This window comes from Orbicella faveolata, unplaced genomic scaffold, assembly GCF_042242905.1.
Source record: "Orbicella faveolata isolate gen_17 unplaced genomic scaffold, um_ofav_v1 contig_25, whole genome shotgun sequence".
NCBI classification, from domain to species: domain Eukaryota; kingdom Metazoa; phylum Cnidaria; class Anthozoa; order Scleractinia; family Merulinidae; genus Orbicella; species Orbicella faveolata.
In genome coordinates, this window is record NW_028301553.1 from 14,975,520 (window position 1) to 15,003,269 (window position 27,750).

Here is a 27,750-nt window from a genome sequence, read left to right on the forward strand (position 1 = left end):
TTCGCGAAATTAACGTGTCGCGAAAATTTCATGTAATAAGGTAACATAGACTTTTAAGATTTTTTTCTCCGTTTTCTCCTTAGCTTTAGTTTTGATTGACAAGACAAATTTCCAAACACCTCGAAGTTCGTCAAAATACTCCGCTGCGCGTCGTATTTTCAACTCTTTTCTCGGTGTTTGGAAATGTGGTCAAACACGGTCTTTCGTGTTTGATACATTACTTCACGTGACTAGACAGTTGGGATAGTCCTTGCAGTGGCAAGTGGGCAGTTTGAGAGTGCCTCAGTTACTATTGCCCAGAAATATTCTGAAAATGTTCCTTACACCAATAATTAGGTATTTGTTAATGTAATAAGCTCACTGTGAATGTGATTGATTTTTCAGGGTTGGAAGCCGCGTTGATGCAATCATTCAGCGGTTATCTGTAGAGATCACCAGTGAATGTCGACGACGAGGAGCCTGGGCACTACTGGGAGAGAAGACTGGGGCAAGGCTGTGCACGATTGAAGGAGAGCTCCTGGGTCTAGATTACTTGTTCAATGGCGATGGAAGCATTCGAGCCACTGATGTCATATCACAGGACCCGCACACGGGACTTCTCATCCCGAACCCGGCGACAGCTAACATGCTATTGTCTGATAATGTCACTAATGTTCCCGTCCCTCAATACTTCTTTGTCCACCAGAACAACGGCCGGGTCATGCCAATAGAAGGGAATGTCGCCTACGACCCGCTTGCATCTCGTCTCACCATTACCGCTGATAGCACTAACGCTGACGCAGCTTCTGCAGCAGAAGCACTTATCCCGTATATCCCGTACCCGAGCAATCCCGAGACCGGGCTGCTTGTGAAAACAACTCTGACACCGGTGGAGAAGAGAGGTGATATGAGGCTCAATGGCAGGATGATTTGCGGCAGAACGGGTCTGCCTGTGCCGATTTTAGGAATGACCATTCACCCAGAGACAGGTGAAGAATTCACTAATATATAATAAATCGTTATATAAACTCTTACGTGCTCCCCTCCCCCAACCTTATTTTTTAGTCTTTACCACATAGTTTAGGGTGAGTCTGTGCGCTAGCTCATTATAATTTGCGCACGTCACTGCTCTTTGCGCGAGTAAATCCGTAACATTCTGTTTCCACTGTGCCAGATGCCTGGCTACTGCTCTAGCGAATCGCGATGTTCCAGTTATTCCATCCTGCCTGCCGTCTCTCTACCTGTACTGTCCTCCTCCAGGTATTCTTAAGTCTTTTTACTGCTCTTCTAACTTGTGGACTCCACCCTAACGCCACTATGCAGTCACTTGATATCTCCACACAGTATCATTTGTGGAACAATTAACTAACCACTACCTCGATGACTTTTTTCAGGTAATGCTTATCCAATCGGTGGCTGCCATGACGACCCAGTGACAGGCCTTCCCGTTGCCATAGAGATCGGCTCGATGATGCTTGATCCGAACACGGGTCGACCAGTGCCTATTGTAGCAGTTACCATTGACCCAAGGTCAGGTAATGTCATTCCTCTGGGTGGTACACCTGGGGATTCCGACAGAGGGGACGAGGTTCCTGTGTTACTTGGAGACTCATTCTCCGAGCCTCTGTCAAGCAGACCTCTCAAGGTTACTAGTGCCAGGCTGGTGGATGATGGTGAGAGAGAACTGGAACCAATGGGTGGAGGCTACCAGTACGTCCTGGACGTTGGCGAGCTGTATTACGAATTCCGCGTTCTAGAGGCACTGCAGGTGCTTAAAGAAGCAGTCACAGGCCCTGATGATTTAGACGGCCGCCATGAGCTGAGTATGCTGGAGACTGCGCAGAAGGATCTCCAGCGCGGACGCTCCAAGGTGATGACGTATTTATTGAGAAGTGTTCATGACATCATGCGCCGTGAGGAGCGTTGTTCTCTGTTGGCTGAGAGCGGAGGTAGCCCTGGAATGTACGAATTCTCAGCCACTGGTCAATTACTGCCGATATTAGTAGGCACCACAATGAGGGACCCATCAGGAACAGACCTTGAGGTACCAATCCTTGGCATAGACAAAAACCACGAGATCGACACAATTATTCCATTGGGAGGTTCCTTAGAGGACCCTGGTGGGGAAGGATTGGTGCCCATTATGATCGGAGAGAAGGCCGTGGACCCGGTGACCAGCGTTCTGTCTACTATCTGTGGCGTGAAGATGAACCAAGAGTTTGGCGTGACAGAACCTGTCACGCTTTCCTCTAGCACTCAAAGAAAGCGCCGCCCGCCTCCTGGATCGGTAGGTCTCTTTCTTCTTTTTTTTTATTGCAAAACACATAATTACTTACAGTAAGTCTTGATCGTTTGTGCAGTATTGCAGACAGAGACTGTTTCATAAATGAACAAATAAACGAAAATTACTGTCGTGTCACTGCAAAGTAAAGAGCAAATTTTGGCAGATTTGTTTTCCCAAGGAAACACACCTTCAACATGATGTGAAATCTGTTTTGCAGGTGGCCCTTCTAGAGGAAGAGCTCGCTGGAAGGCGCAGTTTCTGGCGTCGTCAGAGACACCGTGAAGATGAGCTTACAGAAGTGGAGTCCAAACTCCACCGACAACTGATGGAAGATGAACACGTGACTGCCTATCATGTACAGGAACAACTAGAAAGCATCCAGGAAGGTGTGTTCAACGCACGTAAGACGAGAAGAGAAGGAGACACCATTTTCAGTGTCAATTGACCAAACAAAGCATGAAAGTACACACAGATAAATAGGCAAAAATAATTGTTTTAGTACTTCGACGTACGATAGACGGCTAAGAAATTATATCAAATAGATTACTTGCAAAAAATTTCGGACGGTTTTATTTTCGGTTTTATTTTCCGAAATTAAAATCGTCCGAAATTTTTTGCAGGTAATGTAGGTAAAAATCTAAAACTTGTGGACATGACACGAGATAAAAATACCAAGAAAACTGATAGAAACTTACTAAAATCACTGGAATAAGTTGCCATGAGACAAAGAAACATAGAAGTCGCTCGAGCTTATTCGTCAATCGTCGTGTTATAGTCGACACATCACTCATTTTCCGATTGTACCTTCGTTTTCTTAGAAACTATTTCATTGGCTGATGCTGCTCATCGTGAAGTCCAACGACGAACCGAAGCGTCTGTGGACCATGCGGCCGGACTGCCTCCAGATGTAGTGGCTGTGCTTACAATGTTTGATGCTTTGGAGAGACAGAAGGAAGAAGCGCATAATTCAGCTCACAAACGCTTTGCGGACTCTATCAATCGCTTCTTTGATAAACTGCAGACCGAAGAGACAAAGTATAATAACAGAATGGACGAACTGCAGGTAGGGCCATTTTAGTAGCTAATTAGAGAGCCATGGCGAGTGAAGATTGTGGGGTTGTTTTGTACAAGCACTTCTAGTCTTGCTTATAGAACGGTTTTCAATCGAGTGTGGTAACACCAAAACCAATGTAATCACTCTAGCCAATCACAGAGGACACAGACAATACAATGAACCAATCAAAACCCTAAGTAATTACATGTAGCCTACGCGGAGCGCGGGAAAATGCGTGTTAGCAAGTCACGGTTGGTTTTAGTTTTACTTTTGATTGGATGAAGAAGTGGCGCGAGTATTTTAAGCCAATCGGGTAACTTGGTTGATGCCAAACTAATTACTCAAATTAAAACTGTTTCAACTAAACGCTGTCACTGAAGTGTTTAATTTGTATTTGTTTTTTTCCCCTCAGGGCGCGTTGAATCCGGAAGCTGAAGCTGCCGTGACTGATCGCTTCCAGCAAGCCAAGGCCAGGTTACGTGGCGAACTAGAAGATCAGCTCCAGAGCCGCTCGGAACAGCTGGACGAGGAGCACTCAGGACTAGAATACGTCAGGAACAAAGCTGAGATTTCCGCTTTGGAGGCCAAGGTAAACAATCCTGCATCCCTTATTGATATTCAAAGTTAACGCTACGCAGATCTTGATCCTTCTTTACACGAACAAAGTGTCAATACCGAATGATCTCACTTCCAACGTACCCATTCCTCACTTTTCACTCTTTTGCATCCTAGCTTGTTTTGACGGGAGGTGCTATTGTTGCTGGTGAATACGAAGTCGCCCTGCTCGGAATTTACGGCGATGATCTTCCTTTACCAGAAGCTAATCGGGAGCTATTGCCTCTTCTTCAACGACTCATACGACTTCTTGAGGAGGGCATGCCCGTGTTGATGAACTCCGCTGGGCAAGTTGTTGGGGGCGGTTATTCTGTGCTCGGTGGTGGTGCTAAGATTGACGTCATCAGCTCAGGTGCTGGTGGTGATAGAGTTACTAGTGTTGGTAGGTGTTCAAGTTAGCGTTCAATCAAATAGTTGCTAGCATCGAATGTTGAGTTGAAATTGGAAAAGTTTAACAGTGCACATCAGAAAAACGTGAACACTGAACTTCAGTATTTGTGCCCTCTTATTGTGTCATGGGGGAAACTAATCAGACGCGAAAAACAAACCTCAAACCGCTAACGGTAGATGCGGTTTTGATCTGCCATCTGGTCTGTGTGTCGCAATTAATCTGCTCAAGTCAAATTTCACGAATTCGCACAGAAAATTGTATTCAATGACGTAAATTATTTCATAAATTATTACTTTTTATTTAAATCTTCTAGCTCCAGCCGGGTTGATGAACCAAACTAGTGTCACTTCTGAACGAACTCAAAAAGCTGCCTCCGTTACGCTCGCACCAGGCCTACAACGCCATACAAGCACTGTTTTCTCCGCGGCAGAAATCCTCTCCAAAGTGGAAGTGGGGCAGATGGGCCAGAAATACAGTTCCGAAGCTGTTAACATCGCTGAAATTGCGGCATCAGGTGGCCTGACAGAGGAAAAGAGACAAGAAATTACAAAGAACTTGATGGAAAAACACACTTTAGAATGCGCGCAGTTGGAAAACGAACTCCGCTCGAATGAGATTAAAATCATCTCTGAGGTTATTACTGCTTACGAAGAGAAGAAAGGCAAGGCGGTGGCTGAGTTGCAGGTAAAGATATGTGGATATATCAGTCGTGTAATAATTTTTTTACTACATCTCTCAGTCTGTACGCGCGTTGTGATTAGTCAGTGTAGCGGGCCGTGTTGTACTGTGCGGTCCGCTAAAATTTTATGCTGTTTTTGTCGCCAAAATGTTTCGTGATTTATTGCCAAGTGTTCTTAACTTTTTTAGCGAGTAAAAGTTTAAAACTCTCTTTTACTTCTAAAATTGTGTATTAGAACCTGCTAACGACTTAATGAGTCAATTAACAATTGACTTGTTTTGCTTTCGAGGTGCGTCAGAAATTTGAAGCCGTCCCGCGTGAATAAAAATCCTTCACGAATCCGGCAGACACACAGTAGAGATATAATAAGTATCTTACTAACTTCGTTTTCTCGGTCCGTACTGTAAGTTACGGGTCCTCGTTTTTCCCCTTCGATTTATTTCGCGCTTGGGCCATAAATCGATGGGAATAAAACTCGGTCCGTAACTTACAGTATGGCCCTCGAACTCGGTTAGTAAGAGGTATATATAAATACAGTACATAGTGATCACAATGTTTAGGACAGAACAACAATACGGCCTCAGATACCTGTAACTGCGAAAATCCTCTACGGTAGCAAGAAATTTAGAAATGAAGTCACGTTACTAGTGAAAGTTTTGCGATATAATATAGTAATGTTTGAAGGGAATGGTTTGCAACTGTACAAAACTCAGATGAACTTAAGAACTCCAACAGAATAAGGATTAATTGTAACATTGTTGTTTTTTTTTTTTTACTTTGTTTGAACCAACTCAGGAAGAGCTAAGAGAAAGGCTACGACGAGCTGAAAGTGAAGAAGAGAAGGAAGCGCTGATGCAGGAATACTCTCAGAAAATGGCCAAGGCCCAGGACGACATTGAACAACAGAAACAGAGGAAGCTGCGAGACGTCAGAAAGCTTCTAAAGGAAGAGAGACTGAGACGCAAGAAAGAGCTCTTCAAGTATGTCTTCCAACAGCGAACTGCTCCCTTACGGCTTTCATTTAAATAATTTTATCGACCTAAGAAACCGTGAAAGCTGTCGCACAGCATAATTAACAATACAACACGAAAACACTGCTCGATAGCTTTGTTTTGAATGGTCACACGCTAAGGTTTCATCCACAGAGTTAAACCTGAAGCCACTTTCCACAGCATAATATATAGTGCCACATTAAAGTACTACTCAGTAGCTTCCATTTGAATGGTCACACACTCGGCTTTCTTAAACGAAAAACCACCTTGTGCATAAGCGTACAAGGTGTGCACTGCAATACTCCAATGAATGTTCTATCTTTATTTTCTTCATCGTAGCCGCCACAAGGAAGAAGCTCGTAATGCAGGAGTGAGTGATGTGATCGATCTTGATCTACCTGATGACGATGAATTGGAAAGAGATCTGATTTTATTGGCGCAACAACAAGAGAAACTGTTGGCGGAATTGGCGCTGGCGTACGAAGAGGAGAGTGAACGGGAGAGAGAGGAAATGGAGTCTGGAAGACGAGCGGCTTTTGATCAGGAAATGGAAGCTCGAGTCAAAGCCATGAATTTGTCAGTTGCACCGGAAGAGATCGAGGACGCTTTCGAAGAAGTTCGAGAGGTGAGGGAACTTTTCTTCTAAAACCCATTAGTAATTCATCAAGTTAAAACAAAGAGAATCACAACCGTGCAGGAGGTTTGGATACCCGGTCTTAATTAGCATAGATTTTGACGATTTTAGTTCTCCGTTTACTCCTGAGTTTTTGTTTCGATTGAGAAGATATATCAAACACTCGACAGTGTTTCATCGGCTATCCAAACACCTCGAATTTCGTTGAAAAATACTTCGCTGCGCGTCGTATTTTCAACTCTCTTCTCGGTGTTTGGATATGCCGATGAAACACTGTCTCTTGTGTTTTGATATATTACATGAAGTCCCTAGCATGTTTGAAACAGATTTACAAAGAACTTCTGCATTTCATAGTACTTCATCTTGTGTGGTTGTCTGGTGCGTACAAGCTTACTTACATACATGGTGAAGAAAGTTTTATAATTTTTACCGCCAAAGGCTTTGGGACAGTCCTTAATATTTTAGTTGAGTAGGGAAATACGTGACATTCTCTAATCATAGCGCTATGTTCTTTGTACCAGCTTCACTCACGAGCCGCATCAAGGAGAGTCAACATGAAGGACAAAATGAAAGAACGAAAGGATCGCAAACGATCCAGAAAAACCGAGGAAGAACTGAAAGAGGAGTTGAAGCACGTGACACCCGGGTCCCCTGAGGAGGCGGAGATCCTGGATGCCTTACAGAAACGTGAGAATGCTGACGTGCTGAGGGAAGAAGGAGCTTTGATTGCTGTGTTGGCTGAAGTGGAGGCTGAGCAGGAAGAAAAGAAACGAAAACAGGTTTGAACTCACTCGCACGCTCGCTCAATAACCTGCCCAATCATTTGCTCTACCTTAAGTTGAGATATCGATTAGTAAGGCGCATGCGCATAGCATTACATCATTGTACCAATTACAGTGCTAGTACTTGAACCAAGGTAACCCAACAAAATTTTATGCAAATGTAACGTTACGAATGAAAACCTTGGATGTTCCCGAAAGTTTTTCGACAATTTATGGATCTAGATAAGATTCGCACCACAGAAAAAATGTTCTGGTCATGTTTGTGTTGTTAACACGCAAACGCCATTGATCGACGTGTACAGAATTTGCTTGGTCGACCTGGGTTGGCACTGTAAAAGCTTAAATTAAAACAAGTGCTTACATGGGAATTTGTTTTATATGACCTCTCAGTAATGCAGATCTAATATCCATGTTGCTATACTTGCAAGGTTGTGCAAAATCTGTTGAAGAAAACTGAGCTGACAGAAGAAGAACAGCAACAATTGGTGGCCAAGTACATGGAAGAAGCTGAAGAAATGAAACAGAGACACAATGACCTGCAGAGACACAGCAGAGCCGTGCTGGCCGCTAAACTGGCCGCCAGAAGACGACAGAAAGAAGAGATGAACAAAGAGGCAGCTATGAAGAAAGAACTCAAGGAAATGAGCAAAAAACAGGTAACAAAGTTCATTTGTAAGGGTGAAAAGTTTTCTGTGTACTTCTGTCTGCCTGTAGCCGATATTTTTAGGGTAAAGTAGATGTCGTTAGGGCTCCCACTATAATTGTTATCTTTTTAGATGTCGTGTCTTTCTTTTTTTCTTTCATTCATCGTTTTGGCCTGCTCTCGATGTAAGTGTCAAAGAATTTGTCTCGAAAACAAATCTTTATATGGATAATAACTTAAGCTTTCGTTTTCTCACGTGTTTCAGGCTGAATTATCTGGTGATCAAGCCGCTGTGCAGGTACTAGAGGTAGCGGAGGCTCAGGTTGCAGGCGAATTGAATGAAGAACTTGAGAAGCTTGCCGAGAAACAGATTGAAGAACAAGCTGCACTGGAGGTGAAGCAGGTTGAAGAGATGATTAACATGGAGGAAGAACTACGAGCGGAACAACAGACTGCAGGGCAGCAAGTCGCAGATCAGATTGAAGAGCAGAAACAGAAGGTTGGTAATGAATTGATCCAGTTCTCCCTAAACTCTTACCACTCGCATTCTGTCCCCGCCCCTCATCTGTGCACCTCCACTGAGTGCTTTTTTTACAGATATTGTCGTAATTACAAACTGTATTTCAAATGATAAACGGTCTTCATGGTCTTGGTAGTCTTTTGAACTCTAACAAGTAAGGATTTCCACAGGACCTCTTCTATCTAACCCTTCATACCCAAAGATATCAATTTTTGTGGAAGACGCGAGGATTTGTGTAGAAGAGTGTGTAGTTGATATACCATTGCCATTAATACCTGTTTTTCTCTTGTAGTTAATCACAGCAAAGAAGGAGACATTTGAGAAAGAAATGGCGCGAACACGTAACGATCTGTCACAAGAACAGGCTGACTTGTTATTGGAACAACATAAGCAGGAGCTGGAGATTCTGTCGCGCAGTATGGATGTCGAGAAACAGAGGCAGTTAAACTCACTGAGTGACAAGATTGCCGAGCGAAAGAAGCGCAAAGCTGCCGCGTTAGAACAGAGACACAAGGCTGAGATGTCGAAGGAACTGATGAATCAGCAGAATGAAAGACGGCAAGTCCAAGACGACAAGGTGAGAGAGAAACAAGTGTCAAACTGAAATATGAAGTGCTTTTACGGTTGCCATATATTTATTACGATGGTAGCTCTGAGAATTAAAGTTAGCAGCACATTAAGACAATATTCTCTTGTTTAGAGCTTTTATTTCACAGTACAGAAAATTCCCATATTATTTTCAGGTTATTCTATTACATACAACATGATCTTAAACTGGACTAAATATTTACTGTGGGGCATTTTGTAAAGAGCAATCATTCAACCCTTGCAGGTTCGTGAAGCGCAGAAAACGGCGCTTGTGGATGCAGTACAGAATCTGGACAGTGAACGAGCCGGGAACACGATTTACCAGGTGCTACAACAGCGACACATACAAGAGAGAGTTCAGCTTGAAGAGCAGGTTAACAGAGAGATTGCCGCTGCCAAGGCCGAGGCGCGGGCTCAAATGGCTGAAACGCGTCAAGCAGAGAGAGAGGAATTGATTGCCGAACAAGACAAGGTAAGAAAATTAAAACTTGCAGAGCGACAAACTTACAAATCACTTTTAGAATAAGAGTTAGGAGACTTGCAACATCACTTCGCGTACCTATTTCATCATGGTTGTCGTCACAGCCCTTATCGTGCCATAAGACCTTGAGTATCTGTATTTCTAGATTAACAGTTGTGAATAGTTTGTTACAAAGTTTATTAATTCTTTATTTATCTGTCTTTCAGGAGCTCATGGAGCTCATTGCAAAATCTAACTCTATGAGCACAGCCGAGCTCTCGCAGATGAAGGCAGAGTTGAAGCTGAAACAAAAGGTAAAAGTAGTCGTGTATTTTTGTTGTTTTTTCAGTTGTTCCTTATTTTTATGTAGCAGTTGAGTAACTTCATTCCTTAATCGTGATTTTCTGTTCTGTTTACAGAAACAACTTGCGCAGTTTGACGCAGAAACACAAGAGAAAGTGGCCCAGGCTGAGCTGGACGCCCTGCCTTCTCTTGAGGTGAAACATGCGCATGCTCGATTAGAACTGAGAGAAAGACAGCTTCAGGAGCTCGCGGGCACAATGAATGAACTGTCAACCGAAGAGGTATGTTATTGTTTCTTGAATTTGTCGTGTGTGATTGGACAAATCAGATAGTAACGCTCGATAGCTTTCATTTATATGCTCGGATATTACAGTTTCATTCAGGAGCCCTGTACAGCATAATATCTTGTACCCGACATCAACGTGGAAGTAAGTTTGATCATGTTAAAGGTCACACACCCGGTTTTATGCCCATAAACTTAATATTTAGGGTGGAAGAGTTAAAGGCAAAGTCTTCATACGAGCCTAGAGGCCCGTCAGGCCATCTCCAATTTCAGTAGCATGAAGCAACTAGGAGTATTTCTACTCCCCCCTGGATGGGATGCTAGTCCATCGCAGGGCTACCCCCAGCATTAAATTCGCCGGTACCCATTTATACACCTGGGTGGAGAGAGTTAAGTGAAGAGTTAAAAGACTGTTTTAATGGTTCATTGGCATAACAGGTAAGTTTCTTTTTGTTTTGTATCAGGAGCTGATCAAAAACTACACCGAGCAAGCTGAACGGGCCTCGCAGGCAGCCAAGGAATATCGCGAACAGACCATGTTTGAAATGGCGGAGAAAATCAACAAGATAAAAGAACAAAGGCAACAGCAGAGTGAAGAGCAGAAGAAAAAAATGGACGAAGAAGTCAAGTAAGAACAACTTGTGTTGCTTGTGTTTAGATATTGCTTTTCTTTCAGTGTGTACTGAAAGAAACTTAAGGGTAACTGCTTTTCAGTTAGCTGTTAAAAGTGAATTAGGAAATAATTTTGTCGTTGCCGTAATAATCTTCCAGGCGCCTTGAAGCCGAGCTGGAGAAGGAAAGAGAACGAGAAGAACTGCGTCTGGCTGAGCGGGAGGCCGAGCGAGCTGCAAAGAGAGCTAAGACGGCACAGGAAAGTGAGGCTGCTAAGCAGCTGGCCATGGCTCAGAGAGGAATGACTGAGGAGGAGAAAGAGGTTTGTCAAATGCTTTTGTCATTGGTAGGGTTGGGCACGGCGGAAGTGAAACGCAATGATAGACAACCAAGTGTTTATGAGAAACGTTAGTTTAAAGCTGGGGATGTTTATAAATAATTTCATGTTTTGTTGTTTAGAAACTGATGAGAGAACACCAGGAAAACATGGCCAAGTTTGAAGAAAACCTGCGAAAAGAGCAAGAAAGAACGAAGGCTGCGCTGCGTGAGAAACTCGAAGCCAGGCGAAAGAAGAAGAAAGATGCGGAGATGCAGAAGATCAAGGCTGCTGCAAAGGTTGAAACAGAGGCTGCAGAACAGAAAGAAAGAGAAGAAATGACCGCGTTACAGAGACAAGGAGCCGAGCGTCTGAAGGCCAGCACCCCTGCCACGCCCATGGCACCCTCAGACACACGGCCGAGGACAACTGGTAAGGATCATTGAAGAATAAGACTTTTGTACAGAATTGTAAAATGTTAGTAGGACCAATGAGAACAAACCTCAAAATAAACATGTCAGTAAGCTGCTTGCATTGTAACATCCCTTGACTAGTCGTAATATGATTCCTGTGGTGTTCTTTTTGACTATTTGATTGTTTTCCCTTTAATTCTAGAAGGGTTGAATCAAAAAGCCGTAAGATAGTTAAGTCAAATATTTTCGTTTCAAGCCACTGGACAGATCATGCCCTAGAGGGCGTTGTTCTCTTCGTATTTAATGATTAATTCCCTTGCAAAGTAACTTCTCGCTGGTTAAGTTCTATCGATGTGAAAATATCTAACTTTGACCGCCCGTCGTCATCCAAGTATCATCCTAAGTAACTCTTTTTCAAATGACGTTTAAGTCATTGAGGTTGAGCTGACTGTCGTTTGTTTAGGTAAAGGTAAAGTCTGCGTACGAGCCAAGTGGCCCATCAGGCCGACATTTGTCTCCGATTTCTGTAGCATTAAGCGACCAGGAGTACTTCTACTCCCCCCTAGATGGGATGCTGGTCCTTCGCAGGGTTACCCCAGTTTCAAACTCACGGGAACCCATTTATACACCTGGGTGGAGAGAGGCACTGTGAGAGTAGTGTCTTGTCCAAGAACACAACACAATGTCCCCACCCAGGGCTCGAACACGGACCGCTCGATCCGGAGGCAAACGAACTAACGATGAGGCCACTGTGCCTCCACCTGTTGTTTGTTTACATCCTATTTATTGCGGGTTTTTTTATTTTATTTTATTTTTCAGAAGACCTCACTGCCTCGGAAACCTTACTCACATCATCTGCTGACACCCAACCTGTAATCACCGCTGGACTACCTGCGGGCGTTTCAGAGCAAGACTGGGTCTCGATGCTGATTGGCTCGCCACTATTCGACAGCGTCAATGAAATAGAAAACATGCTGAAAAATAACATCGGTGAGGGAGGGGTGGCCGGGGCTAAAGGAGGCCGTCCTTACATCGACATAAAGGACGCTCAGTGGCTGTGTCGGGGAGATTTGGTTCCAGTGGATATCAACGAACTCAGTCCTCCCAACTTTGTTGTGTATCGGTTTGGTGTGTTCATCACACAGATGCTTCACAAAGCTATGGACACACCGGAAGTGACGTTACTACTGGCGTCCAACCTACCGCCAAACAACTACGAAAGAAACGCCTTCCGGAATTCCTTCTTCTACGAGCATGCGCGGCGAGTGTTGTTTGTGCGTCAGGAGCGAATGGAATCTGTTGGCGACTTTTTAGTGGTGATCATGCATTGTCTTTCACATATCAAGATTGATGACCTTGTTGATGACCAGAACCCACTCTTCCTCAGAGAATTCTACAAGGTAGGTCAACGGGGAGAGGTCTGGGAATTGGTTTTTTATAGTGATGTTGCAAGAGCTTATCTTATAGCTGGTTTTCACATGACGTCACCAAAATTCGAACTACAAAACTATTGATCTTCCTGAGATTTTACTTAAATGATGTATAAGAGCAGCTGAAAACTAATATTCATACAAATTTTCGCTCCGAACGGGTCGTTGGTTTTGTTATACACTACGCTTGAATTTCTAAGCTTTTGCGTGACGCGGCATTTACATGACGGCCTAGAGAGCTGTCATGATGGTTAAAAAAGTGACCTATTTCGGGGAACTTGGCTATCTGAACAGTTCATGTCTTAGAAAAAGTATCATTTTAATGTTTTAGCGTTCCTCGAGGGATAAAATCACGCTTTTGTAGCAAAACTCAGTGACAGATGTTTCTGTTGGTTTCTGGCCGCCATCTTGGTGTCCATACGGATGGGCACCAGCATGGCGTCTCCATACAAATCTCTATAAATTTGGGTAAAAAATTTCCCCGTATATCTCGCATAAGAAAAATTGCTGTGACCAGAATTTTGGCGACAGTCTTCGCATATTTACCTTCTTTCATTTCCCAGATTCTGGACTTTATCTATTGACCGGGTTTGATTTTTATTTTGATCTATTTTTAATTGCGTGACACTGAAAACCAGCAATTTGTAATTTTTAGACCTGTAATTTTTGTCCAAACTTTCTTACTCTTAATATAGTTTTAGCTATTTGTTTGTTTGAAGCACTGAATATGTCAATCAAGACAATTTTGAATACGTCCGTTATCAAGCCTTATTGCATGACTGAGATCTTATTTCGTTGTGATTGGCTGTGAGCAGGCCAACTTATCGTTAATGTTTAATGTGCACTACAGTATAAATTATCGCGCGCGTTCGTAATTTTCTTAGTCATAATAAATGAGTAATCGTATAAAAGCTGGAGCAATTAACGATTTACAATACTCGAGATATTAGAAAATTCTACCAATAAAGGCTCGTCATACGATTACATATACTAATATATCCATTTTGTTTACTGTTAAATTCCTTGTCCTTCTGGGTACGCATGTTTTTCCTGGTGTTTTCGGTTTCTAGTTATCTCACTCTCCATGAATATTCCTTCACCCCTTAGGCATTCCGTGTTTGCTGTCAAGACTTGTTCTTCGCACGATCTCGTAATACACCAACCGCGCAACGGCTAGTGGGTAATGTGTCTAGTGCCAGTCCCTTGGAAACCGCCTTCAAACCAACACGTTCTATGACCGAGAGAGTGAATGTAGTTGGGGAACTGGTGAACATTAAGGTGTCAAGCCCAGTTGATGCTGACTTCTCTGTGCAGGTAAGCTGTAAAGAGGGAAATAGAAGGCTAACCTTATTTCAGTAGTTAGCTACCTTTTGCGCCGAAACAATTTATTAAGTAGTTGAAATTTCTGCCTTTTTTTCTAGGGAATTACCGAGCGTTTGGCGCGTAAGAACGCATTCCTCACCCGCGCCAAGCTGAAGGAGTACCTGTCATCTGCGCATGCGCCTTCTTCAAGAAAAGAAGAGTTCGCGATGACGAGGCTGAAAGAGCTTAGAGGCGAGAAGACTGGAGACGAACAAAGGTGAGTAGAGTTTTTTTGGTGTGTGGCGATGAGTACACAAGAAAATTGTATTAAATTTTTACAAAACACGTGGTTCCAGGTTAGTTATGAAAAACGGCTGCTTAAGTTCTTCACGAAAACCAAACTGGAGTCAAAGAAAAGACTAAAGCAAATTTGAATGAACGATCTTTTCATCTTCTGTTGAATAATTGTTGTTATTTGTATAAGAAATCGCACGACCCAGATCAATAGGCACCCCGTTGCCATGGAAACATACCGGGTACCGGCACACTGTGACTTGATAATAGAAATAGGAAAGTTTGAGGAGAGAGAGAAGGGGAACAAGGCAAGCAGCAAATGCACTGACTTCAGCATGGAGTTTTCCAAATCTTTCCACTTAAGTGATGATTGAATTCTTTAAATTTCTAGGCCCAAGTCTCGAACTGCTGGAGTCAAAACAGGTTTGAAATCTCCAAAGGAACTTCTTGAACGGCAAATTAACGATCTGGAGGGACGCGTTGACACACTCAACACAGAAATAGCCCAGGTTATGAAAACAGAATCGGAAATGAACGTCACTGTTGACCAAATGGCACAGGATAAAAACGTACCTGAAGACAGAGTGGAAGAAGTCAGACAAAAGCTAACAAACGCTGAACTACAGAAGGACAACCTGCTAAAGAAAGTGGACTACCTTGAAGAAGAAATTAAAAAGAAAAGAAAGGAACTGAACGCCTTGGACAATTAGAACGTGTAATTTGTGAGTTAGTGGTATAATTTAATTGCTGATTAGGCTACTTAATTAACATAGTTTTTCATCTTTCCCATGGGGAAAAAAAGTGTAAATAGTCATTGAAACACGGATAAAACCTAGTTAGCCCAGTGCAAGTGGTTTTTTTTTTCAAAGTAGACGATATTTATTTGAAATGGGAAATCGTTTATATTTATAAGTGAGCTCTTCATTGTAGAGTAAATCGCTCGCTCATTGAAGCATTGTAACTGATTTGTGACAATCAGGAAATCTCGCAAAATATGATTCACTCCTTTCGTTGCAGATATCCAATCGATTTCATATCTTGTCGTAGTGTGCGAATAATTGCAGTATTTTTGTACTACTTTTTTGTTATTTATTGTTCATCATAGACGATTGTTCATACTTTTATTTTTATATGCTTGCCATCTTTTGTAATAAACTCGGTATTTTGTAACAATCCGATTTTTGGCGTATTCTTCCTGGTGACCCACGAATTCAGGTTCGCTCCTCAAAATTGAGCCGAACCACGTTTGAAACACAACTGGGGACGTGAAAGCAATATAAAGAGCAAACAAGCCTCGAAACGGCCCAAAGAGCTCCAGCAGAAACACGCTGGAGGCCCATGGGTTAACACGCGGGGACTCCAAGTGGAAAAAGCCAGGGGTAATCTAAAAGTGAAGCCTTGGAGCCTACTGGCTCATAGCTGCCGGAGCTTATCCCAGTTTCTGTAGGATGAAGCGGCTAGGAATATTTCTACTCCCCCTGGATGGGATGCTAGTCCATCGCAGGTCACCCCCGCAATTTGTTAGGTTTCCCCAGCAATTCGCCGGTACCCACTCATGCTCCTGGGTGGAGAGAGGCACTGTGAGAGTTAAGTATCTTGCCCAAGAACACAACACAGTGTCCCCGGCCAGGGCTGGAACCCGGACGGCTCGATCCAGGGACGAGCGCATTAACCATGAGGCCACTGCGCGTGAACAACAATATGCTTACTCAAAATTGAGACAGAACACCCTTAACAACGCGGGGAATGCGAAAACTTTATCAAAGGCCCTTTGCCTTGGACTGGCGAGTGGCACTTGTTTTAGAGTGCGAACTTAGGGGGAGAAATTTTCAGTAAATTCCTCCATAATAAGATATACACGTGCTCCCAGAAGCACTAATGCAAAGGTTTTAGTTGAAGATCAACAAGTGGAGATTTCTGAGAATAAAACCAGTGTTGATATCTTTATCTAGGAATAATGGGTGCTTACCATTTAGCAAAAAAAAATTCCGGAAGTTTCGGTTGAAAGTCCAATGGAACGGTAATTTACCGGAAAATCCGTTCGGAAATTGTAGACTACCTCCAGAGGTAGTCCTCTTTTTCCGTTCGGAACGGAACGGTGGAAATTTCCTTACCATTTGCTAAATTTTCTAGTTTCAAGTCTCTCAGCAGCCGAAAACAATTACGAGAAATCGAATTGCAAATGGTAAGCGCTTCCTCGTTCGGTTGGCCTTACCATTATTCAACGGTTATCCCAACCGGTTTATTCTGAACCCTGATTCTGACAAATGGTATGGCTGGGAGACTATATGGCAGCCTACCATGAATTATATACCCCTACGTGTCTTCAGAGCCTTTTTTCTTTTCGCCCCAAGGCCCCGCCGGCTATGAAAGACAGGCGGCCCTGGGACTCAAATTGAATTTGCATTGCAAATGTACTTTGCACGAGTTGGTTGGAAGCTTCGCTTTTTCCTTCACAACTTTGCCTAATATCATGTCTACATTTCAAGAAATGGTCCCAAATGTGTCCCAGGCACAAACCTTTTGCTGGTGGAACAAACTGGAGGGAGATTCGGTGACTTATTCAAGAGCCGGAAACAGCAAGCGACCTCAAGATGTAAAGTGTTGCTTTTGACCCTCGTCAGGTAATTAAGCTTACATGTATTGAAAACTTTATGTTTCGTTGCTCTTTTGATTACTGAAACACTTAAAGGACTTTTACATGCTTTGAAACATTTATTTAGCCAAAATAAATCGATATCTCGTATACTATAATCTCGGCAACATTAAATTTGAGCCTGGGATGTTTCGAGGCACATGCCCGGAGGGTGTACTCCCAGCCCTTCTTTGGGCCATGTAGGCATGTGCGACTCCAGAATGAAAGGGTATGGATTTTTAGCTGTTTTCGTCAGAAATAGAGTAATAGGGTATCGATTTTGGCCATTAATGATTATGGTCTCAAATAAGGTATGGCTTTTGCACTCTAGTCCTGAATTGGGTATGTGATTCGCTTGCTGTACAATTTACCGTTATCAAAGTACCAGACGACGCCTTAGTCACAACAATTTAATTCCATTCGTCGGTAATTACTTTGAAACCTAGAAATATATATAAAGGCATGACCAAACGTAACATGAAGCTGAACGAAAGAAACATAAGCAGTTGGACGCCTGATTACTAACACTTACCTGGTGGCTCAAGAAAGTTACAGCAAAACGAAACTACAGTTCAAAATCTACAGTAACCGTTACAAGGACGCTGATTACGAAAAACTGATGGCATGTGCAAATACGTTAACAGCGATGATTCATGCATATCTAAGCACACACAGGCTCAAAATAATGCACGTTCTAATAATGCACGAAACAGTATGTTTTAAGAGGAAACTACTTTTTAATTATAGCTGAGTTCTGGTGACCAAAAGGGCCGCCAAGGGGAGCACCATACCCATATAGGAAAGAAAAGGAAACCCATGAATTGAGTTTCTCATGGTTATCATGGTTAGCTGTATTGTTGGTGTGCTTGTGGGATCGCATGCACAACATGGCGGCCTTACTCCAATTAATAGGTTGACCAAAACATGCAGCCTTGGTTTACAGCGTACATCTTTGATATTTAACATCCATGTTATGGTCAATAGACCAATTTCAATATATTAAAATTCAGCCTAAAACAACAGACGTCAGCACGAGGTTCCCGGGAATAAATACAGAGTTTGTGGGGTTTATTCCCCAGAGCCTTGTGCTGAGGTCTATTGTATTAGGCTGAATTTTAATATATCAAAATTGGTCTATTGACACCTGTCAAAAGAAGGTATCTGCTGACCAGTATCATGTGACCATATTGCAGGCTCAAGTCTGGAGCTCATCGAGGTCACATTTTTTTCTTAAAGTTGACCGGTGACCAAGTACTGGTTTTTCAATTGGATCGCGGGCTCAAGCAGTTTAACCTATTATCATTAGGGCACCAGATTGTTCGGAAGCCAGTTGAAACTAATCCAGGATTAAAATTTAACCAAAGTATACATTTTCTTGTATAAAAATGTTTCTCACTGCTTATGTTTTGTGTAGTTTGAGGTTATTCAAACTCGTAACAGAAGGCCAATATAAACAGCAAATATCACTGCGAAGTTACAAAATTCAAATCAAAATTCTCACTTATTAATTCAGGTTAGCTTAATCGGGCTTTGAGCAACCCAGCCTAGGAGCTCCGCTTTTAGTTTTGGCTAAATCCATATATTTATTGATAAGACCATCATGTTTTCATCTCAAAATCCTTCCTGATCACTGACAAATCATTCAATCTCAACATCCATACTGACAAAATGATGGGTGATTGTAGATTTTAACTGACAAATCATGCTTTGGTCTCGACATCCTAATTGGCAACTGACTTGCTGAGAGATAATTCTCAGTTTTTATCCGACAAGTCATGTTTTGATCTCAACTTCCATACAGATAACTCCAAATGTTAACTGATGAATTGTCTTTTGATCTCCATGTCCTCACTGAAAACTGACAGATAGTTTCAAATCATTTTTTGACACTGATCCCTATTGACCACTGACAGATGGATTGAAATTTGAAGTGACCATTCATATTTCATTTGCTACATCCTTGCTGGCAAATGACAGATTACTCCAAGTTTTGAAATTATTCCTCAGAATGACATGGCACAATTTTCAATTTCACATCATTAGCGCACACACACACACTACATCCATTCAATAGATTTCCTTCTAGCTAAGCTCGACAGCTAACTAAATGCTTGTTTTCCCTCAAATGAGGATGGTGGCCTATGTTTTTAATTACATAATTTTGGTGTACAAATTATCCTCTTTAAGTTGAGGAATTTTAAAAAAATTGTTTGGAAGGAAAAAAAAAGATATTAATAATAGCTAAAAGCATGCACAGAACCATTACTGAAGGATGCAAATTATAACATTGAAAACAAGGACTCTTAAAATGTTTTATTCTTTTTTCGTTTAAAATTGTGATTTTCCCAGAAACTATATATTATCTTGTTCCCTATGCTTAAGAATTCTACATGTACCTACATGTACCAAGTTTTTCAAGTTTTCCTTTAGAATACTTTTCTTCCAGCTACCACAAAATGTAACATGAACCAACAAATAATGCACATGATTAGGTATAAATGGGATACGATTGGCCATCATATCTCTCTTGTGAGCATGGTGACCTATCTCTTTTATTCTATTTCTCTGAAGCATTGCTTGGTAGGGAACATTCATGGAAAGTTGAAAAAAAACATTGTTCGACAACTTTTAGTTCTGAAGAATCACCGTAACTTATATAATTCATGTTTTCATCTCAACTTGTTTTCCGACAACTTGTAGATGTCTTCAAATAATTGTAATTGAGCAATCGTGTTTTAATGTGAGCATTCTTGCCAACAATTATAAACTGACTCCAGATGTTGCCAACCAATCATGCTATCATGCTATCTCTGCACTCGTCGTACATCTAACAGAGGACATCAAATTGACCTGAAAAATACTGGTTATTGTTGCTGAGGCTGATTAATCTTCACCTGTTTAAACAACAACAACAACAACAGAAGCAAAATCAGTTATCATTCAGTGCATTTCTGAGATCGCTTCTTTGCTGTTAGTGAATGAATTAAACATGAAAACAAAATAATTATTGGTGATCAAATGATGAAACAATTATTGAACTCAGTTACCACAAAATATCGTGATTTATCAGTGGTGAGCAAATCAATTATTTGCCAAAGCCGAATCAGAATATTTTGCTCAACCTCATCCAATAATTTTTAATTATTGAATCAAATAGTGTCACATTGTTGTCATTGAGTTTGCTGCTGCTGTTTCTATTGTTGGGTTCAAAGCCTGTGCTATGGTCTACTAACCAGTCTGCAAATTCAACTTGATGACAATCAGGAAGTACATTAAAGCTACCATTAATTTAATAGTTACTGCAATTCAGTGTTGAGGTTTTCTGATCCATTAGCTTACAAAAGTGATCAAAATCTAACTTCTCCTTACAAAATCAGTACATTGTCAAGCAAACAAGTGATGAGAATAAAGAAAGCCATTAATACGGGAATCGTATAGCCAATGTATTTGGGATAGGATGAAGAAAGCAACTAAAGTGCAAAAACAATACAAAGCTCAGTGTGTTCTATATCAAACATTTTTTTTTCTTTCAGGATTTCTCAGCGTGACCAGACGATTGAGGGAAGATGAAGGCAAAGGCAAGACAAGACAGTGGAGGCAGTATTAAGAAGTTAGGACACGTACATGAAGTATGCAATGGATCAAAGTAAGACAGATTGAGATATTTTTTCAAACCAAAAAGTAGGACGTAGAAGATTGATTTTTTCCCGTGGACTAAACGTTAGGATCGGCGATGTTTTCCTCACAATTAAACATAACACGAAGGCCATCAATATATAAAAATGATCTGGACGGAAAATAAGCTACAGTTACGTTTGACGACGCGAGAGCTTGGTGGATTGTATGACTGATGCGTACGTGACTCATTGAAATCAGTTTGTGGCGTTACATTACACTAGCGGCCGTTGAGAATAGGCTTTGTGCGGGAATTTCAATATTCGGCATTGCAACAGGAGATGCTACTAGCAAATAAAGATTGTGAAGTGCCATTTGACATTTTGTTTGCTTGTTTAGACAAACAGCAAGGCAGCAGGGTACCAAACGAAACTTTTTGCTTTATTTTCCGAGTTCCCAGTCAAAATACGGCAACATTTGCTGAATTTGAATAATTCCCGTGCTAAACTTTTTAACATATTCTCTACGGCCGTTAGTGTAACGTAACACCACTGTTTTTCAATAGTCACGTACGTTTCTATCATATGATTCACCGAGTTCTCGTATCGTGAGCTTCGCAAGTCTAACTTTCCTCGTGAAGGAAATTTTTACAGTTAGCCTTCTTGTTTAGAATAACAACTTTTTTTGCTAGTTTTCTTTCACGGACCAAAAGTTTGTACAAAATCAACTTCTCTTGTTTATTAAATGTTTTCTTACCATTGTCTTGGCTGCCTAAATTTACTCTTAAAATAACCCATGTCAAAATTTTTTATTTTCCCGCCAAAAAACTTAGAAAAAATACGGGCGCCTAAAATACGCATGCGCCGTTTTTTAAATTTTTTTTCTGATAATAGTTAATAACTATGTATTACTGTTAACTTTGTTATTCAATAAAGGTAATAAATACAACACTCAAACTTGTTTCATCTTTTTTTGTTTCTTTTATTGACATCAAATAACTTTAATTAAATAATTGCAAATCAGTAAGTCACAAGTATTCTTTAATTAATTTATTGAAATTTAATTAAATTAATTACAAAGGTGTCATCAAAAAATTTGCCCTATATATACTAAGACTTTTGGCGGGAAAATTGGAAAAAATTTGCACAGCGTTTCCCCTGACGACTTTTGTGACAAAAATTGTAAGGGGGTACCCCCTTGAATTTTTCCCGCCAAAAAAAACTTCAGCATACACCATCTTGAACACAAACTAACGAAAAAATGTTGATTCCTTTCATTCAAAGTTTTCCAAAAAAAAATAAGATTTCGAATCCAGTAAATTTTCTTGTTTGTGTTCAAGATGGTATATTCCTTAATAATATCTTGTTAAATGGTCAACCGTAAAACGACGAGCAGCTAGAAACCTATTTACAAAAATGACAAGAGCAAGTTAAAATTTCCACAACTGCAACGTTTCCACACCACATAAAGAGGGTGAAAACATTTCTAAATCGAAATATTTAAGAGAGTATCTATAGCTGGGTAACTTGCGCCCCAACTACACAAACTCTCTTAACTATAGCGATTCTAAAATGTCGCCACCTTCTCCATGTTGTGCAGAAACGTTGCAGTTGTAGACATCTTAACTGACTCGTCTCATTTCTGTATATAGATTTCTAGCAGGCCGTCATTCACAGCTTAACTCTTTAACGTGATATCATCATGCAATATATTTCAAGAAGATAGCAAAGGCAAGCCATGAACCCGATTATTCCTACGAAATAATAAAAAAACCGCGAAAACTTCTTTCTAGTCCTGACGTTTGAATAATTTTAGAAGTTCTGTCCATTTTAGCCGAAATGAAATAGCAAAACCCGACAGATTATAAGCCAATTAAAAAAGACCTTCATGGCTTGCTTTGTTATCTTCTAAAAATTACTCCCAGCGAGGAGTTAAAGATTGCTGTTTGGTTATCAAGCTTCAAAATGTATCACTGTATATATCCTATGGCTTCTCTCAAATGATTTTGTATGAAAACTTTTCATTAGCGAACGAAAGCAGTAACATTTTAGAAGAAATAGACAACTGAAACTACAGCTTTGATAAAGCAATAGAACTAATAGCAAATGTTTGATAAATCTTTGTCCCTAGCAAACGATGGCGATAAAATTTTCAAAGAATTAGACGATTGGAGCTTAAGAGTTGAAAATCAAAGATGCAATAGTGAATACTTTTCGTAAAATTGTCCGTCAGTTGGGAACGAAAGTAATATCATTTTAGAACAATCAAACAATTGGAACTACAAATTTTAAAACAGAAACAGATCTATTCGTGAATACTTTTGATCAAAATGTTTACCAGTCCAAATGGTAGCTTTGACATTTTACAATATTCAGACAATTGAAGCTACATTTCTCAAGCTCAACATATCTGAAGCCTAAACATTTGAAAAATTGGACAATTAGACCTACATTTTCGGAAAGAGTTGCTTGATACCAGACATAATTTATTACAGCCTCGCTGAAAGTTAAACAAGAGGATATATTTGGTTTCTGATTGATCTCTTTGCCTTCATTCCCTTTCCGAAAAAAAACAAATATAAACCGAACGTTTTCCGTACAGAAATGTATAAAGGAATATCTGCCGATAAATTAATCTAGTATTTTAGGAAAGGAAGATCAATTCATAAACCCAACATCCTCTTCTAGAATTATTTTATATTTACAAGGTGGCGCTGCATGTCAATAAACGTGAAAAAATGTTCGCGCTTTTTGCTGAAGAGCGTAAAATAGTATGTGATCATGTCAACAAATGCTACAAATATTCAAAAATTAACGTAAATGAAGTTGCGAACAAATTCAGATTTACGAACGAATCGTTGACGATTCCTGGAATAATTTGAAATGTCTCGTAACTTCAAATGACGAAGAAAGAAACGATAGAAATTGTTTGATAGTTCTACTGAATACTTGCAATTAACTTAAATGCAAGCTGCAGCATTTTCAGATCATTTGGGTCAATAAATAATTTTGAGCAAGGAAATTGCTCTTTCAGATGAATTAATTACCGTCACCTTTCTGGGAAAATTTAAAGGAAATAAAGTATAAACGAGTCGAAGGATCGATCAAGACACTTCTTTAATTTCGTATCTGAAAATGCTAAGGTTTGAAAAATAGAAATAATTCTTCGACATCGTCAAGTTTGATAGCTCAGCTAACACAATTTTCCACCACCAGTTATTTTTATGTTGTTTTGAGCAAGGGCATGGCCCTCCAACAGACAATTCACATCATAAATCGAAACAAAGCTTTTGTAAAACTTAATGTTAGATGCGTTTTTGGAGAAAAAGACTTCAAAATTTTCAACGTTGAATTGTTTGTCCAATTTATATCTAAACAGAATTTTTTATGACTGACATGATCACGTAACCAATAGTTACTATGACGGTTTTTCAATTTAAACATGCAGCGCCACTTTAATTAATACTCTACAACGGTTATCGCCTAGTAACACGTTTTCGAACTTAGGAGAGTTGCGCGATTGTACAAGAATTTAGAATTTTCAAAAATAAAGCAAAAAATGCTCGACTTTGACAAATTATACTTAGTAAAGCATGCAAATGCCGAACCGATAATATATATATATAATGTAATCACTTTTATGATCGCCTGAGTAAAGAAATAAAACTCCCCATAGTTTGAAAACGTGTACTACATGATGGTTCGAAAGCGGTTGAAACCTTTCCGTTAAAAATGGCAGGGTTGATTCGCAATTACTACCAAATTTAATTTTTTCGCGCCTGAATCTCTCTCCAATGAAAATATTTCAGCTGAGAACACATAACGAATTTGAACTCGATTGAATCTCCAGTTTCAAGACTGTCATTTTTTACTAGAGAGATTTCAATTTAACCAAATTCCCTTAACTTTGTCTTCATCCTCCATCCTTTTGATCTCCTTGTGTTTTCCTGATTTTCCCGTCTTCAGTAGTTTACTCCCTGAAAATAGAATAGTAAAAATTGCGTAAGTAACCAAAGTGTGGAAACAAACGAGTAAACGAGGCCGAAGTGTTCAATTGTTAAACACAACTGGGCGTTGACAAGTACAAGACAAAGTTTGACAAAGAAACGCTACTTTCACGACGAAAGCCAAAGTCTCGTAAAAAAAAAAAACCGCTAAGAACTTAAGCGTTTCGGATGGTTCGTGAACTAGCTTTTCATGTTTTAAAGCCATACGGTTGTTCTGAAGTTCAACACGAAATGCAAACCAAGTTCGGCGAGCGCACATGGTTGAAATATTACTTGCGAAGGTAGAATTCAAAGAAATTGATACTAACCATTGGCAGAAATGGGTGTCAACCGACTTTTCTTCCCCAAACGTCGACGCCATTTCTTCTTCAAAGGAAGAATTTGCTTCTCGTGTAGAAGGAACTTGAAAGTACACATCTTACTCCGACGGCAAACATCTTAAAATGACAAATAAGCACCTCAGAACAGCAATAGTCATCATGAATATGCAAAATAAGATTAGACCAATCAGCTAACAGATACATCACGAATTTTTCGCAAACAACATCCTTTGCACACTTTCTTATGTACAAATTTGCATTTGTTCTGTTTACGTGGACTCACGTGAACCCGTATGGACTGAATAAACACAAATTAGCATTTTTACAAAATTTTATAAAGCTTTTTTTTACAGCTCTCGGATGGCAACTTAAGTTCAGGAAAAGTGGCCAAAAAGTAGTTGTTTCAGTCCTTGTCAAGTCATAAGGGACCTTACGCATATACGACGGCGACGGCGAGGACGACGCCTAGTAAAAAATGTGTTTCTATTTTACTTTGGAATTTCGCATTTATTTGGAACTGTCCAGTGTGTCTGTCGGTATTAAAACTTGCCCCTGCTGAATATGCTACGAATGCGTTCAATTCCAAATAGAAATATGAAAAATTAGCCGTTGTGGTCACGTTCTCCAAACGCAGAATTGGGTCATTTCACGTTGTTGTTTTGCAGAGGACGGCAAAGAAATGTACCAAGAATTATAACGCACGTGCACAGCCATTGTTTTGCTCATTAACCCCTTTTGTTTAGTGACGTTCTCGTTGCCGTCGCCGTCGTGTTTTGCGTAAGGTCCCTAATGTCTCGACGAGACAACCTTATAACTAGTTGTGTTTCGCATTCGGCGGGAAATGCAAGATTTGTCCACGTGATATTGTCAGTCCTTGGGTAACTAGTACCAGTCCCGGGCGAAGAGAGTCGTAGGCTTGCGGTAAAATTGACCAATTTCGATATATTTAAATTCAGCCTAACACAATAGACCTCAGCACGAGGCTCTGGGAAATAAACCCCACAAACTCTGTAGTTATTCGCCAGAGCCTCGTACTGAGATCTATTGTGTTGGGCTGAATTTTAATACATCGAAATTGGTCTATTGGACCAGGAACTCGGTTGCGAATAGCGGAACGCATGGAGAATGTGCGATAAATGCTTTCACAGCTGGTGTTGGTTTGTTCTGAGCCAGAATGAAAAAAAAACACTTCTGTGCCTTACATATTTATAAGATGTGTTTATTTAAGTCCATTGTTGCTTCTTGCTTAACTTTACAAAGATTCGTAGTATTCGTGTTTATTTTGCTCTCCTTTGCACAAGGCGATCCACCCTTTAAAGTCTTCGCATATTGGTTACCATTGCCTTGGGCTGCCCCGTACGTGTCACTTGTTTAGACTGCGAACAAATCCGCTGCCAAACAAACATAAAACGCTGAATAAAACGCTAAAAATAGCCTGTCACAAATGCTTGAGTCTTCAGGGTCTACAAGCCAGTCCCCCCACAAAAAAAAAGACAAGAAAAAGGAAGGAAGAAGACTAAATAAAGTGTCTTATCTGTACATCCCAAAACGCCGTCAATTCAACGTTTTATGGCTTTTTTTCGTAGCCGTGGCCAAAAGTAATACAATTAACCCTCGAGTTGCCAAAACCATCTCTCACAGGAATCTTACATTAGGAATGCCGGCGAAGAATCCTTGCACAGGAACGCAGCAAAGTCCGTCCGTGTCCTCGAGTCCACGTGACTTTGGTCACGCTTTCACGGGGCAGAAATGGGACAAAACAGTTTGCACACGTCTTGAAGAGCTTCCCGAAAATCACGCTTGTGACACACGGGTTAACTCGCGTGGATCTGCGTGAAAATATCACACGGATCAACGAGTGAGAACCACGCTTGAAAAGCTTCCAGAAAAAAGCTCGTAACACACGGGTTAATGTGTGTGTATCTGCGTTGAACGAAAAACAGGGAATCCAAGTTCTTTCTCAAAATATAGGTCTAACGCGTAAAACACACGGGGGAACGCGATAACTTACTGATACAAAAAGCTTGAAAAAATCTCAAAGAGCTTTAGGAAGAAAACGCATGCGACACACGGGTTAACACGCGTGAATCCAACTGGAAAAAGCAGAGGTAATCCAGACAGTATGAAAACAAGATAGCACTCAAACTATTAAGGTGCAACATGCGTATAACACGCGTGGGAACTCCCAAAACTATCGAAAATTGTGCAAAGACTTTCAAACTTCTGTTAGAGCTTCGGGAGAACAAATCGTTGTGACAAGCGAGTTAACGTCCATAAATCCAAGTGGAAAAGCCCAGAGGTAATATACAAGGTTTGAAACTGAACAGGACGCTACTCAAAACATCGTTAAACACGCGTGGAAACGCTAACTCTTATTAAAAACGTTGCACATACTTGAAACGTTTCAAGGAGCGTGTGACAACCGGCTCAGCGCGCGTGGATCCAAATGCAAAATGCCAGAACGCGCAGAGGGACAACTTCAACTTCAACTTTTTCTTCTTTATTTTTTTGCACTATTTACAAAGTTTACTTTAGTACTATAAATATAAAATTAAAGAGAAATATTTGTCACATGGGGTCATGGAAAAGAGTAAAAAGAT

At 40.7% G+C, this 27,750-nt stretch overlaps 1 protein-coding gene and 1 long non-coding RNA gene across 2 annotated transcripts in view; both read left to right on the top strand.

Moving 5' to 3' along the window:
• LOC110042058 (uncharacterized) overlaps nt 1-15,747 on the top strand; it is a 63,495-nt gene extending 47,748 nt beyond the window's left edge. Inside the window, exons 53-75 of the mRNA XM_089294460.1 lie at nt 385-968; nt 1,374-2,266; nt 2,481-2,649; nt 3,082-3,326; nt 3,730-3,906; nt 4,050-4,314; nt 4,637-5,007; nt 5,798-5,982; nt 6,334-6,619; nt 7,150-7,407; nt 7,839-8,066; nt 8,319-8,552; nt 8,866-9,150; nt 9,406-9,633; nt 9,849-9,935; nt 10,041-10,205; nt 10,672-10,835; nt 10,979-11,141; nt 11,279-11,567; nt 12,368-12,948; nt 14,086-14,292; nt 14,400-14,557; nt 14,966-15,747. Of these exons, the coding sequence (XP_089150586.1) occupies nt 385-968; nt 1,374-2,266; nt 2,481-2,649; nt 3,082-3,326; nt 3,730-3,906; nt 4,050-4,314; nt 4,637-5,007; nt 5,798-5,982; nt 6,334-6,619; nt 7,150-7,407; nt 7,839-8,066; nt 8,319-8,552; nt 8,866-9,150; nt 9,406-9,633; nt 9,849-9,935; nt 10,041-10,205; nt 10,672-10,835; nt 10,979-11,141; nt 11,279-11,567; nt 12,368-12,948; nt 14,086-14,292; nt 14,400-14,557; nt 14,966-15,284 (6,541 nt within the window). The 3' untranslated portion in view covers nt 15,285-15,747. The remainder of the gene's footprint in view (nt 1-384; nt 969-1,373; nt 2,267-2,480; nt 2,650-3,081; nt 3,327-3,729; nt 3,907-4,049; nt 4,315-4,636; nt 5,008-5,797; nt 5,983-6,333; nt 6,620-7,149; nt 7,408-7,838; nt 8,067-8,318; nt 8,553-8,865; nt 9,151-9,405; nt 9,634-9,848; nt 9,936-10,040; nt 10,206-10,671; nt 10,836-10,978; nt 11,142-11,278; nt 11,568-12,367; nt 12,949-14,085; nt 14,293-14,399; nt 14,558-14,965) is intronic.
• Nucleotides 15,748-16,986: 1,239 nt separating this feature from the next.
• Nucleotides 16,987-22,125, top strand: LOC149109114 (uncharacterized). Its single transcript, XR_016208862.1, has 2 exons — nt 16,987-17,198; nt 20,743-22,125. It is a non-coding gene; the product is annotated as an uncharacterized LOC149109114 (long non-coding RNA).
• Nucleotides 22,126-27,750: the final 5,625 nt, after the last annotated feature.